This window comes from Phoca vitulina, unplaced genomic scaffold (assembly GCF_004348235.1).
Source record: "Phoca vitulina isolate PV1807 unplaced genomic scaffold, GSC_HSeal_1.0 scaffold5, whole genome shotgun sequence".
In the NCBI taxonomy this organism is placed as follows: Eukaryota; Metazoa; Chordata; class Mammalia; order Carnivora; family Phocidae; genus Phoca; species Phoca vitulina.
Window position 1 is genome coordinate 12,677,435 of NW_022589708.1, and position 15,749 is coordinate 12,693,183.

The 15,749-nt window shown below is 44.8% G+C and overlaps 1 protein-coding gene across 3 annotated transcripts in view; it reads right to left on the reverse strand.

Moving 5' to 3' along the window:
• Nucleotides 1-15,749, reverse strand: part of FARP1 (FERM, ARH/RhoGEF and pleckstrin domain protein 1) — a 271,435-nt gene that overhangs the window by 86,092 nt on the left and 169,594 nt on the right. For all 3 annotated transcript variants that reach the window (XM_032402722.1, XM_032402723.1, XM_032402721.1), the window contains exon 3: nucleotides 7,768-7,872. In XM_032402722.1, the coding sequence (XP_032258613.1) occupies nucleotides 7,768-7,872 (105 nt within the window). The remainder of the gene's footprint in view (nucleotides 1-7,767; nucleotides 7,873-15,749) is intronic.

Here is a 15,749-nt window from a genome sequence, read left to right on the forward strand (position 1 = left end):
GGAGGTCTGTCCGACCCCAGTGGGGCTGGGAAACCACCAGCAAGGGATGCAGCCATGGTTTCTGTGGCTTCAGGCCCCTGGAAAGCATGCCTGCAGCTACGGACTGAACTGTGTCCCTCCAAAATCCCAATGTTGAAGCCCTAGCCCCCCAGTGTGACTGTACCTGGAGATGGGGTCTTTACAAGGTAATTAAGGTTTAATAAAGTCATAAAAGTGGGGCCCCTGATCTGATAGGGCCGTGGCCTTATAAGAAGAGAAAGATCTTTTGTCTCTCTCCGCCATGTGAGGACACAGTGGAGACGGCAACCATCTGCCAGCCAGAAGGAGAGTCCTCACCAGAATCTGACCAGGCTGGCGCCCTGATCTCAGACTTCCAGCCTCCAATACTGTGAGAGATAAATGTCTGCTATTCAAGTCACCCAGTCTGCCGTATTTTATTAGGACAGCCTGAGCTAAGACACCTACCAGTGGCAAAACTTTTCTCCTGGCACAGAGAGGATATAAAATGAACAAAAAGAGGCCAACCTTCTTCCCGAACTTTACCAGTATTTATTAGAAATTGGAATTGTTACCAGATTGGTACGCAATGTAGCTTTAATGAAAGACGGGTGGGCCAGCTTCATTGATTTCTGAGCTTGAACGCAAGCGCAAAATACAACAGATATCCGAGTGCCTACTATGTGCAAGAATCGTGCTGGGCTCATCACTGCAAAGTATCTCATGACAACCTTGTAAAATCATCATTTATTAATCCCATTTTCCAGATAAGGTACAAAATCAAAGAGGTTCAGAAATCTACCCAGCTGCTGTAATGTTTAAACAGGTATTTACAGGCCCCAATGCCGGTTTTTCCCAGTATCCTCGATAGACCTCTGAGATCAGTGGTACATACCCATCTCCGTCACTGAGGTCCGCGCAGCTCTCTGGGCTCCCAGGGCCAATGTGAGGAAAGGCGGCCAAGTGGAGCAGAGAGCAGCCTACGCTGGCTGAGATAGGCCCGCGTGTAAACCCTGGTTATAAACCTGGTTATACAGCTCATCGTTAAGTACTGAGCAAGTTACCTGTCTGAATCGGCTCCCTATAAAATGTAGATGCTAAAATACTGACCTCACAGAAATACTATAAAAAGCAGAGATGGGCAAACAAAGGCCCAGGAGCCGAATCCCAACTACCATGTCCTTTGGTACAGCCTGAAAGCAAAGACCAGCTTTTACACTCTTAAGTGGCTGAAAAATACAAACAGAAGCGGCGTATTTCACGACGCAAGAACTATGAAAGTCAAAAATCCATGCCCCTTAATAAAGTTTTATTGGGACACAACCGTGCACATCGGTTCACGTATTGTCTGTGGCAGGCTGGGGGGTTGCCATAGAGACGTCAAGGCCTGCAAAGCCTCACACCTTTGCCGTCTGGCTCTGTTTGCCCACCTCTCGTACGCCGAACAAATGAGATGCATTTAGGTGTGGAGCAGAGTCGTGGCGCACAGAAGACGACCAAGGAGAGTTAGGTCTGTGAGTTCACCCCAATGGCAACTTTCCGGCCTTCTATCGCCCCCCCCCGACTCTGGCTACCAATTAACTGGCATATTAAGTACAGAGTCTCGAGTCCCAGGATCGCTCTTGTTTCTGCCATGGAAAGACCAATCAATAAAAGAGCTGATGAAAACAGGTGTCTGCTCCTGTCTTCTCCCCTTAGGCTTTTGCAACCCCGTCCTGAGCAGCCTGCTCTGACATGGGCTCCTCACGGGATGGAAACAATAAGCCGAGGGATGGAAGGCTGGGACACGAGCTGCCTGGACCGACCGCCCAGGCACAAAGGTTCACAACTTAGTGTGCCAATGACTTGGGGGACCCTAGTTTCCCATGTAACATGCACAGGCAGGCACATGGGCAAAGCCGGCTATGACAGCCCATGTTTAGACATGGTGAGACCAACCATGCTTCCTTTTGGTTTGGCAGGTAAGTAAGCAGCCTCCCAAATGAAGCTGGTAAAGGTGATAAGCATAACAGGAGCATCGAACACTAGGCTGACGACACACCCGTGTTCACTGCAGCATTATTCACAACCACTGAGGGCTGTGAATACACAACCTCCAGGTCCACCCACAGATGAATGGACACCCAAAACGTGGCGCCTCCACACAACAGTATCACTGAGCCTTAAAAAGGACGGGTATCCTGTCATATGCTACACTGTGGCCACGTCTTGAGGACATGATACTCAGTGAAATAAGTCACAAAAAAAACAAATGCTGTTTGAGTCCACTTAGAAGTATCTCAAGTAGTCCAATTCCTAGAAACAGAAGTAGAATGGTGGTTGCCTGGGGTTGGGGGGAGAGGAAATGAGGCATTGTAGAAGGGAATGGAATTTTAATTTTTTAAAGATGGAAACAGGGGCGCCTGGGTGGCTCAGTCAGTTAAGTCTGCCTTTGGCTCGGGTTGTGCTCCCCGGGTCCTGGGATTGAGCCCCAGATCGGGCTCCCTGCTCAGTGGGGAGTCTGCTTCTCCCTCTCCCTGCTGTTCCCCCTGCCTGTGCCCTCTGTCAAATGAATAAATAAAATCATAAAAAAAAAAAAATTAAATAAAAAATAAAGACGAAAACATTCCAGAGATCGGTGACACAATGTGAATACAGTTAATGCTACTGTCCTAGAACTTGGTTAAGATCGTAACTCTCATGACCTCTGTTTTTGACAATTAAAAAAATGATCATGATAAGAGTTTCCATAACGAAACTTTTTTTTATTGTTATGTTAATCCCCATACATTACATCATTAGTTTTAGATGTAGTGTTCCATGATTCATTGTTCATAACGAAACTTTTTAAACACTCGAATAGGTCCCCCACACAGGATTACATGCTGATTGATGTTACCGCATCTGATCCTTTCAAAAACCCCAACGGTTGGGCACTATTGCACCCATTCCACCCACGAGTAAAGCGAGGTTCAGCTCCTGTCATCCTGCCGCTGAGTCGTCCTGCTGCGCTGACTTCAGGGCTGGGAGTCAGATCGCAAAGCCCCTTTCCTGGGCTGCTACAATATACCACCCTGCTAGAAATCAACAGAATCTGGGGAGGAAACAGAAACCGTTGGACAGAAATCATCAATTTTCAAGCCTCTTTACTGGATGAAAACCCAGCCAGAGTTTTACTGTTTTCACAGGTGAGTGGCTCTTCCTCAGTTCAACAAAATCAAGACTTGTCCTTGCCTCTTCCAAAATAGATACTGTCAGCCTGCCTCGGGGCACTTTTTGGTCATTATTTCTGCTCCTATGTGCTTTTACTTCATTGAATTTGGGGATACACTTTTTAAAAAAAGATTTTATTTATTTATTTGTCAGAGAGAGAGAAAGCATGCGAGCACAAGCAGGGGGAGCGGCAGAGGCAGAGGGAGCAGCAGACTCCCCTGCTTGTGCTCGCGCACTCGCTCTCTGACAAATAAAATCCCAAGCAAGGGACCCAATGCAGGAGTCCATCCCAGGACCCTGGGATCATGACCTGAGCCAAAGGCAGACGCCCAACCGACTGAGCCACCTAGGCAAGCCAAGGAATAAACTTCTATTGATGTTTTATACACACACGGTACACATGGGGTAAGCGTAGAGGTCACTGAATTTGTACATGCTGATTATACGCATAGAACCAGCACCCAGATCAAGAAACAGAACTCGGCCAAGGGCCCCAGAAACTCTCCTTGTACCCCTCCCCCAGGCACCTCTCCCGCCTCATCTAACATCACAGATCAGCTGTGTGGAAACAACTTATTCTTTTTAACCTTACGAAATTAACTCTCAGGTTGGGATTTTGTAATTGACAGAGAACAAAATACAGAAACGCCGTCAGAATGGAAGGGTGGAAGGGTGGTGGAGAGCACGAGCTTGTGTTTAGACAGAACTGAACCTGAATCACGGCCATCAAATTTCCTAGCTGTGCTCCTTCGTGAAAATGACTTAACCTCTTTAAGTCTTAGCTTCCTCATCAGAAAAAGGGTGTATGGTGGGCTTTTCTGGAATGAATGAAATACTATAGGTAAAACGAACAGGATGCCTTGCACAGTTATCACTCTTCAGAGTAGTGCTGCCAAACTATGGCTTCCTGTATTATAAATAAAGTTTTATTGGAACAAAGTCACATCTACTCATTTACATATTGTCCACACTGTTCCTGCATACAAGGCTTGCAAAGCCTTCATACAGTATTTATTAACTGGCCCTTTACAAAATGTACTGATCCCTGCTTTAGAACATGGGCCATGTTAGCTGCTGTGTCCACAGGGACTAGAACAATCTGGCACATGGTAGGCACCCATGTGGTGGCTTTCATTTGTGTTGCATGTGACAAACACCTATTTCTTTGTCATCATTAATGGGTTTTCTGTATTGTGCAGCTGAACACATTCCTAAATGGTATTATAAGAAAGTAGTGAGATGATAAAAATCAAGCCTGATAAAACTTGAAAGAAACCAGCACTGGGGGTACACAGGAAAATCAACAGGTTTGTAAGTTCTAGAAAGGCACTGAACTTGGGGTCAGAAGAACCTGGGTAGAATCCCAACACCAGCATGAGCTATTTGGCTGACCCAGATATGGAACAGTCCTGAAAATCTTAGTACCCTCACCACTACTAATTTATCGTTCAAAAAAGGCAACTCGAGTTGGCTCAGAACGAGGCAAGAGTGGAGTCGGGGAAGGCAAAGTTGTTAGAAATAGTAAGATAGCATATCTTTCCAGTGTTTTGAGAATCACTATTTTAACATAAAATAATTTTATGAAACAATGTTCCACAGAACTTACTAAATTGTATTGTAATTATTTGTTTCCTTGTCTCTCTTACCAAGCTATGCACTTTTCTTTTTTTCAAGCTTTTTTTCAAGACTTCTTGCTGTCACTCCTGTCTTCTATGGTATAAAGGATGATGACTGAGACAGTGTAGGCACAAAATAATTGTTGGATAAAGAGAACGTAGAATTAGATTTGGCCCATCTGTGGTCTTCTGCCACATCAGAAAAAGGAATGGGAGTCAGGGAGGCTTAGATTTAATTTAAGCATGAGGAAATGCTGAAGAGTATTTGGAGACAGGAACAAGCTGAGAAAACACTACTATTCACACCCGCTTTTAGGTATGTGACAGATTTGCTCATTCACCACCTACCCACTCGACTCCTGTCTACGCCTTCCTTGTAACACTCTCTTCCCTTGCTCTGTATGTGTCCTTCCCTTGGTTTTCCTCCTCCCCATCTGCACCTCCTCTGAGGGCTCTTCCTTCTCTGTCTATCCCTTAAATGCTGGTGCTCCAAGCTAGCCTCCTTTCCACAGTCTACCCTCTCGTCCAGTTTCAGAGCTTCAATTAATATTTAAAATAATCCTGGGGGGGGGGGGCTGGGTTGGCTCAGTCAGTTTAATGTCCAACCCTTGGTTTCGTCTCAGGTCATGATCTCAGGGTTGTGAGGTCATTCCCCGCATCTGGCTCTGGGCTCAGTGCAGAGTCTGCTTGTCCCTCTCCTTACCCCCCGCTTTCTTGCTCTTTCCCCCCCTCTCTTCAAATAAATAAATAAAAACTTTAAAAAAAGTTTTTTTAAATAAAATAATCCTAGGATTTGTAAATCTACATTTCAACTCAGATCTCTTCCCTGTGCTCCAGGAGATACACCTACTGGTATTGCCCACTGGACGTCTCCACTGGGATGTCCACTGACGTCCAAGTCCTCATGTCTGGGATGGAACTCGTCTTTACCTCTTCACAGACATGGCCTCTCCGAGACTTTCATCCCCACGGACTGGCACCACTATCCCCTAGACCGCAAAGCTGGAAAACCCAGCGGCTCTGAGCCTGCTTTCCCTCACAAGCCCATCCATTCAGTCATATCCCTAACCACCTCCTCCCCCAAAACCTCTTGAATTCACCCACCTCCCTCCAGCTCTCCACCATGGTTCTCCCTCAGTTCCTTCCAGCACCATCTCCAGCCTGAAACACAGCAAGCTCCTAATGGCTTTCCTGACTCTAGTCTTGTCCTATTCCAGTCCAGTCCTTTTTCTAACCCATAAATCGGATCATACCATGTTCCCTTTAAAACACACTGACCGCTTCCCAAACACAGTAGTTGGGAGCTGTGCTGTCCAATATGATAGCCACTCGCTACGTGTGTCTACTGAACACCGGGAACACGGACGGTGTGAATTGAGAGGGGCTGTGAGACTCAAATACATACCAGATTCGAAGATTCAGCACGAAAAAATGTGAAATAGCTTATTCATAGTTTTTGATACGATTACATGCTGAAATGATAATGTTTTTGGACATATTAAGTTAAATATACTTTTAAGTTAATTTCACTTTGGAGCGCCTGGGTGGCTCAGTAAGTTAAACGTCTGCTTTTGGCTCAGGTCATGATCCCTGGGTCCTAGGATCGAGCCCCACATCAGGCTCCCTGCTCAGCAGGGAGTCTGCTTCTCTCTCTCCCCCTCTGTCCCACCCCACTGCTCGTTCCCTCTCAAATAAATAAAATCTTAAAAAAAAAAGTCCTTCAGAATGTGGCTCCCTGCCTACCTTATAGCCTCCTCTTTCTCACCTCCTTCACTTGAGTCCCTCCCCCTTACCTCTCAACTGCAGCCTTACTTACAGGTTCCTGAAGGTTGCTTTCTGCTCTTTAAAACTAGGACCCCCTCTCACTAGAACATTCTATCAGGTCAACTCCTACTGGCCTCATGGGACTCAGCTTTGTAGTACCTGGGAAGGATTCCCTGATTCCCAATAAACACAATGTTGTTTGGTGCCCCTACCATCCAATGCCCCCTGGCCCCAGTGGGGCACCTGTCACATGCCCTGTGCTAGTCATTGACAGCTTGACACCCCACCTGATCATACGTTCCCTGCATCTTACAGTTCTCCCCAGCACAGTGGCTAGCAAAAGTTCTAGGTACTCTGTACTGACTGGAAGTATAAATAGAAATACAGTCAATGAACTTATAGTCTCAAACAGTATCTAATAAAAGACTCAGATACAACCTTAAGAAAGTGCCCTTAGACAAAAGACAAAAGGAACAAAAAGCTATGTTCTAACTTCTGGGTTCAAATGGGTGAAACCTTTGTAAAGAACAACACGATGTATTTTTCAAACTTTACCATGATCGAAACCCATGGATTAGGCAACTCCATGCCACTGGATCTCAAGTACTGAAACACTTGAGTGCAAGCTCAAATGTACCAGTGTGCTTGCCGTGGCTTCATTTGTTCTAAAAGCAAAAGACTGGGAACAACCTAAGTATCCCATTATTTACAAAAGGCGTTGTAAATCCCGGCATGTCCATTTGGCGGAATGGCACGGAACTGAAATAGAAGGAAGTGGATTCTATGCGCGGAAAAGGAAAGATCTTCACGATACGTTAACGGAAGTGGTAGGGAAGGTACAGGACGTTGTATATTGTTTCCCCACATCAGCGTGTTTCAGAAATATGTGTTTGTATATACACAGACACGGACTTTTATCAGAAGGATACAGAGGCAACTGGTAATGGTAGTTTCTGGAGGGAGAGGTGGGGGAAAGGGTCAGAGGGAGCTAGTCTTCATGGACTATTCTCTTGGCACTTGCTAATCCTATGTACATAGTACTTCCAAAAAAGATGAACAAGGGCTTTCTGGATGTTCTTCTGCGATGGATCTGTATGGCCAAGGAACCACACCCGATTACTCACCTTTCCCAAAGCCCAGTGGATGGTCAAATATCTTCCCATCACTTAAATTACTTCATTAACTTCCCATCACTTACCGTGATCTTTTTGTGGTCGGGAAACTCAAGGCCAAAATAGTCCCCTTCCACGAGGTTGAGGTGGTTGCAGACTGCGTCCAGCAGCACTTTCCCCGGGGCTCTTTGCTGCGAACAGAAACAACAGGAGTTACCCCCTCTGACGTGGGAAGAGATGAAAACAAACCTCAGCTCCCACCACTGGAAGCCTCTTCATTCCTGAATCTTCCGGCCCTTCTCAGCTTGCCGACCTCCATCAACGCTGACCACGGGTACTCCCGACTGCACACCTTGGAGCCTTTTCCAGGTTGTATTCCCACTTAGATGCTAATTCTCTGCCATTTTCCCCTCCCCACCCCAATTCCAGGCACCACCCCCTTTTTAAAAATATGTATATTTTTAGAGCAGTTTTAGATTTACAGAAAATGGAAGACAAAGCACAGAGAATTCCCACATACCTCTTTTTACCACATACACAGTATCCAATATCCCTTATTATTAATCTTGCATCAATGCATTTGTAAGCACTTCTGAGCCAACACGGACACGTTATCATCACCCCAAGCCCACACTTTACATCAGGGTTCACTCTGCATTCTACAGCTCTAGACGTCTTGACAAACGTATAGTATCACATATTCACCATCACAGGGTCACAGAGGATAATTTCACCATCCTAAGAATCCAGCCACCCAGTCAACCCTCACCCCCCACCCCACGCCGCCCCCCAACTCCTGGCTACCACTGGTCTTTTTGCTGTCTCCACAGCTTCTTCCAGAATGGCATATAGTTGTAATCACATGGCATGTAGCCTTTTCAGATTGGCTTCTTTTGCTCAACGGCATGCATTTAGGTCCCTGGATGTCTTTTCGTGGCTTCATAGTTCATTTCTTTTTATTGCTGAATAATATTCCCTCGTACGAATGTACCACAGTTTATTTATCCATTCACCCGCTGAAAGACATCTTGGTTACCACCCAAGTGTTGGCGATTAAGAATAAAGCTGCTATAGATATTTGTGTGCAGGTTTTGTGGGGACATTAAGTTTTCAACTCGTGATTCCGTGCCCTTTTTGCGGCCGTGGACAGACCCTGTTCCTTGTCCCTCCCTCTGCAAGTAAGGCAGAATTTACGACTTTCTTCCCTAGGTTCTCCCAGCACTTTGTGCAAACTCACCTCCACACCTCACCCACACTGAAGGTAAAGGCTGCATTTTATTAATCTCTGTCTCTACGGTGCCTTAAAGACCAACCAATTTGGAGGTGAATGAACCAATGAATAAAACATACTCATTCCACCGTATTCTATGAAGTTAAGTATACATGAGCCTGTCTCTCCACTTAAACTCTGGGCTCCTTATTGACCTTTATATTCTTATCGTCCAGCAAAGCAGCTGGTACTCAATGAAATGCCCCCAGCAATCAATACTCTACATGCATTTTCTATATACTGAATCTACAAGGGAGAGGGAATAGGATAGAGAGAATCCCAATTTCTACCTTCACCACTAAGAATCATACGCCTTGGTTTCTCTTCACTGCCTGATGGATTCGTTAATGACCCACTAATAAAATGGACCCAAGTCCACCACACAGATCAAACACTGGAAGAAAAATGTTTCAAAACATGGTCATTTCCAGTTACTGCTTTTATACTTTCACCTTTCCTCTGAGAAGAGCAGAGCATTATAGGAACCAATTAGTAACCCAGCAGACTAATGGACGGTAAGCTAGAGCCTGACCAGTTTAATGATGGGCATTTCTGTTAGCCTGGTCCGGCATGACCTGAGGAGCCATCAAAGATGCTTCAGTGTCCAGTCATTGAGCATTTTTTTAAACAGATGCCACTTTATACCCCCATATTCCTCATCACTGAAATCCAGAAGATAGTCACAGCTCTCTGAAGGCGTACAATATTCTCCATGGGTAATCCCAACCTCCCCAGGCTCTTTCATGAAGTGCCTGGTTCAAAGGTCACTGGTAGAATCATCTCATGTGAGCTAATGGCAGGACTAATGAGAAAAACAGGAATGTCTAATAAAGAAGGAAAAGATTTCATTCCCATTCTCTAAGAGAAATCATCCCTCCTTTACTTCCCATGGTGGATTTACTCTGACAGTCTGCAACATCATTCCTCAACACTTATCCCCAATGGATTTTTTGGAACTTCACACTCAAAGTAATTTTGTTCAAATTCCCATCACAGTATATTAACTAGAATTTAAATTTAAAAAAAAACACACAAACAAAACAAAACAAAATCACATCACAGAATGTAAAACAGATGGTGGTATTGGTGAATGTACTTAATGCCACTGAATTGCACACTTCATGGCTAAACTGGTCAATTTTATGTTATATATATTTTATCACAATGAAAAATGCAGAAGAAAAAAAAACAAGAAAAAGTAAGTGGAGGTGGGGTTCACATCTATAAACAGTCAGAGAGGGTGATGCACAATAGAATCTGTTTCTACCTTTTTTACGAGTCAGAAAGTGAGTTCTTCTTAGAACATTAGAGCTTAGAAAAATATTGAGGGGTAGGACTAGCTCAAGGAAGATTGGCTGTGAAGGCCTGACCAAATGGGGAGAGTGAGCAAACACCCATATGGGCGCACTCAACATCTGCTAAGATTTCTCGGCACAAAGAGGTCTTTTATGTGTTTGGCAGGAAATGAACATTGTTAGAGTAACCGCAAATTTTGCATTTGGGGCAGGCTTTGCACTAGGAGCCAGGAACGGGGTTCAAAAAGCTATAAATCCACCAACGCTTTTGCTAAAACAAATCTAGAAATAAGACGATGGAGTGTGAACGGGGGGAGGGGGTCTATCCAACAGCGTGGATAAAGCTAGCAGGCACAAAGCAGAGACCCTGAGGAATTCTGACCCGTAGAGGTCTCTTCTCAAAGGAGGGGCTTACTTTAAGATACACACACATTTCTATTTAATGCTGCACAAGCTACCGTACATGAGGAAGGGAAACCAACTAATTTACACATCATTTGAAAACCTACACGTTAGTTAAGTTTAATATGAAAAGGATCTTATGACAAATGAGTTTTTTAATTATCACCAAGTGTTATATTGAGGCTGAGGAAACAGACCTCTAAGACTCCCACAGCCTCTAAGAAACAAACTCCATGGCAGTCAACCTAAAACACAGGTGCTGAGCTCCATTACACTCCAATCCTGGACCAGAGTAGAATTATTAAGGAAAAATTTATTCATACATGAAAGGCTGGGGTACCTGGGTAGCTCAGTGAGCTAAGAGACCAGACTCCTGATTTCAGCTCATGACATGATCTCAGGGTCGTGGGATCGAGCCCCGAGTGGGTCTCCATGCTGAGTGTGGAGACTGCTTGAGATTCTCTCTCTCCATCTCCCTCCGCCCCTCCCCCTGCTCGCACACCCTCCCTCCCCCCACCTCAAATAAATAAAATCTTTTTTAAAATGGAAAAAAAAAAGAAACGGTCAGTCTGGCCAACCCCACACTCAGCCAGTCTTGATGAAAATTAATTCTAGGAATGTGTGCCTTACAGAAATGACACCAAATAGTAATTGTATGTTTTATTCTGGAGAACAAATCAGCAATTGGTGAAACTACATAATCACATTTTTATCACTTTTTTCTTATTGGCTACTTTTAATTATGCTCCAAAAGGCATTTCAATTTTAGCCTTGCGCACAAATAAGTTGGCTGATTTCAAATTGGGTGTCCCTGTTGATTTTCTCCATTTTGAATGCTGCATGGTTGGCTGTTCATGGAATCCTATAAAATTACCTTTTAGGAGGAGGTTTGCATTCTTGGGGAATGTCTGGCCACTAAACACCGAATAACAAATAGTATGAACATTCAAATTTGGATTTAAGCTCTTAAAAATTGTGAATCAGGGGCACCTGGGTGGCTCAGTCAGTTAAGCACCTGCCTTTGGCTCAGGTCATGATCCCGGGGTCCTGGGATCCAGCCCCGCATTGGGCTCCCTGCTGAGCGGGAAGCCTGCTTCTCCCTCTGCTTGCTGCTCCCCCTGATTGTGCTCTCCTGCTCTCTCTCAAATAAATAAATAAAATCTTTTTAAAAAATTGCGAATCAAAGTTGCTTTAGTTTATTGTACCTTTAAAAATCTATCTATGCTTTCAGGTTTTTTCTACTGCATAAAGTTTTATGTGGGAGTATTTTTTTTTTCCTCCTCCAAAAGAATAAAGACAATTCTTTCCGCGTGAGGGTCTAGTCTCCTCCCTCTCCCTACTTCCTCCAAGCGTCTGAACAAACGATTTCCCCTACTTGATACAAGCTAAGGTTCTAACCTTTCAAAAGCAATCTCATAGACACATTTGCTCAGGTTTAAAAAATTTGCATCTGCTGAGGCTTCAGAAAGCCCTTTCTGGAAGTGTTGTTTTCTTTCCCCCCTCCCCTCCCCCCTCCTGGTTTAGGATTAATGTAACCATGACAACCAGGGCATGCTCTTATCCAGCAGAGAATGGCTTCTCTCAAAGGCCTTGGTCCGCTTTTTCTTACCTTTAATACCTCGTAGAATATTATTCAAAGTTCTATAACCCACTAACCCGCAACAAGTCTAATCTTAGGGCATTAGAATCCTGTAGATTTCCTCATGGCCCTTTGCTACTTTTTGAGCAGGTGGATGGATGTAACTCTGCAGGCTTGAGGAGCCTAAGGCATACACAGCAAGCAAGTACCCATCTGCAGGCCCTGGGCTTACCTGCTGCACAAACAGAAATCCATACAAGTATCTCCGCCAAGTAACCCAGCTCAACCAGAATATTATGCTAAGTGCTATGTTAGAGAGAAAGAGAACTCTCTGGGGTCTCTTCCTCTAAGAACACTAATCCTACTCAGGGTTTTGCCCTTATTGTTTCATTTGGCCTTCATTACTTTCTTACTCCAAATATAGCCACAATGAAAGTTTGGGCTTCCACACATGAATGGAGGGTAGGGGAGCACAATTCAGTCCACAGGACATGGGGGTCATGACAGGACTGGAGATATGATCGTCTATCTCCCAAGATCAGTGTAAAAAATCAAACTATGATTGCAAAGTGGTTAGCAAAGGCCCTCGTACAGAAGAACAAAATTTCTATTACTGCTGCTTCTACTGTGAAGGGAAAAATGTTAATTTCTAGCACAGAGGGCGGGGGAATGAGTTGACGTTGAGAAGGAGGCATGCCTCTTCAATGTCACGGGATAGGAAACCGGGCTACCCGATCAGCGCACTGCGGGATGATGTCTCCCAAGCCCCGCTGGGGTGATTCAGTGCAGCACTTCTGGTTTTTGTACCCGCCAATCACCTTAACAAGCTCCGAGTGCTGATCCTGGACGAATGGGGTGAGGCCTGAGAATCGGCATTTCTAACAGGCTCCTAGGGCGGCTGCTACTGGTACAAAGACTATGCTTTGAGTAGCAAGGTGCCAGTCACATCGATCAGCTGCTACTTTTTTTTATTTGAGAGAGAGAGAGAAATAAGCAGGAGGACTGGCAGAGGGAGAACAGACTCCCTGCTGAGCAGGGAGCCCGATGTGGGGCTCGATCCCAGGACTCTGGGATCATGACCTGAGCTGAAGGAAGACTCTTAACCAACTGAGCCACCCAGACGCCCCTAATCAGTTGCTATTGAATGACATATGAATCCTCGACACGCAGGGCTAGCTGGCTGGCTTTGAGGTCTCTCTCTCTCTCTGATTTCTTTTTGAGGCTAACATCAAGCTAGAGGCTTAATGGTAGCAAAAAAAAAAAAAAAAAGAGCCAAACCAAAAGATTTGTTGAAGTCCTAACTCCCAGTACCTGTGAATGTGACTTTATTTGGAAACGGTCCTCGAGATGTAGTCAGGTTAAGATGAGGTCATTCGCGTTGGGCCTAACCCAGTATGACTGGTTCCTTATAAGAAGACGGTATAAAGACAGAGACACTGGGAGAAGGCCATGTGAGGACAGAGGCAGAGACTGGAGGGATGTGACTATTAACCAGGGAACACCAAGGATGAACAGCCCCCCACTAGAAGGTGGAAGAAGCAAAGAAGGATTCTACCCAGTCTTGGAGGGAGCATGGCTCTGAGGACACCTTGATTTGGGACTTGTGGGCTCCAGAACTGTGACAGATTAAATTTGTTGTTTTAAGCCCCCCAGTTTGTGGTCCTTTGTTACAGAAGCTCTAGCAAACTCATACTCATCTCTTAGCCTCATGGGGGCAGAGCCAACGCAGTCACATCCTGAACTGTCCCTTTTGAAGAAATGAGATTACAAGAAATAACAAACCAATAAGCGGATTTGGAGTAACAAAAACTCTGGCCTTCAAAATTCCTCTAACTCGATCATCAACACACTCAGCAAGTAGCAGACTAATTATGGAAGGTAATTAATCTTTCCTGCTGTTAAAAGGTATTCCTACAGCTGTTGATCTAGATGTGAAAGGCATTCTAGAACTGAAATCCTTTTTAAGAAATATTGTCTCTTTTGAGAGCCTTCCAGCTGTGAGGTCAGAGGGGCGCGAACCAGGCTCGGATGCGCACAACTCACACACATTCCCAACACCCCAGAGGTTCAGGGCTACCCCTTCCTAGCCCCTCTGTGCACAGTCAGGAGCTGCCAATGAAGCAAAAGTTCAAGGAGAGTACAATTTGAGAAATTCCACAGGAACCCACCTAACTGCCCATAAATGCATGTTTTTCTTTGAAAATTTAGCACAAGGCCACTGCCAGACAGAGCTTAATATAAATGATGAAAAGAATGTCAGTCTGGCTAAATATGGCCAACTCAATACACGCATCTCCACTACACCCAGAAACCCCGCTTAAAAAAAGAACAGCAGAGGGGCGCCTGGGTGGCTCGGTCGTTAAGCGTCTGCCTTCAGCTCGGGTCATCATCCCAGGGTCCTGGGATTGAGTCCCGCATCGGGCTCCCTGCTCAGCGGGAAGCCTGCTTCTCCCTCTCCCACTCCCCCTGCTTGTGTTCCCTCTCTCGCTGTGTGTCTCTCTGTCAAATAAATAAAAAAAAAAAAATCTTAAAAAAAAAAAAAGAACAGTAGAGAATGAAAAAAGGAAGAAGAGGAATAAATTCACAGAAAACCAAGAAAATGAGACAAGAGACAGCAGGTGAGAGATTCCCCTCAAATTCTAGAAGACGACAGATGAGAATGCTGAAATCTTACCAACAGATTAGAGGGGAGAGAGTCAGCGGTAGGGAAGTGGCCACATTATGCAGAACCCCACCCCCACCAAAGGTCAGAAACAGGAGACACCAGCCACTTCTGATAATGCAGACTAGAGGAAAACACTTGTTAAAACACTGTAATTTGTATCGCCATATAGCTAGGAGTTTATAACCAAAAAAAAAAAAGAAAAGAAGAAGAAAAAAAACAAAACAAAAAAACTAAACACCTAGAGGCTTATAATAAGGAATATTTGTAGAGCAATTAAGAGCTCTTAACAATAAAGAAAGAAAAAAAACCCAGCAGCACAGAAATAAAAATTTTACTGGAAGAGATTAAAGATACAGGTGAAAACTCCTAGAAACAAAACATCCTGACAAAGAGATGGCATTGAGACGGGCGTGCAGGGCATTTATGGGCTCAGCTCAAGAGTTCCAATGTCTGACCAACGCGACTTCTAGACAGACCCAAGAGCAAAGGATACGATGCAAGCACAATGCAAGGAAATTCTCCAGAATCAAAGCATCTAACCTTCTAGGTTGCAAAGGGCCCGAGACTATCTCACAGAATGAATGAACACAATCCATTTCAAGGCAAATATCTGGGTCATTTTGGAACCCAAAGAAGAAAAAGAAGATTCTTCTAGGAGGGAAGCAGAGGCTGGTGAACCACAATCAGGGCACGGGACTTGTGCACAGCACACAAGAAGCCAGAACAGAGTCCCTACCGTTTTCTCCTCCAGGACATCAATAATAATGGCTGGTGGCTTGCTGGAGTCAATAAAGACACTGGAGGCCAGATGCAACGGCCCCGGGACTCACCCTGGGGATGGAGAGACCACGTCATTT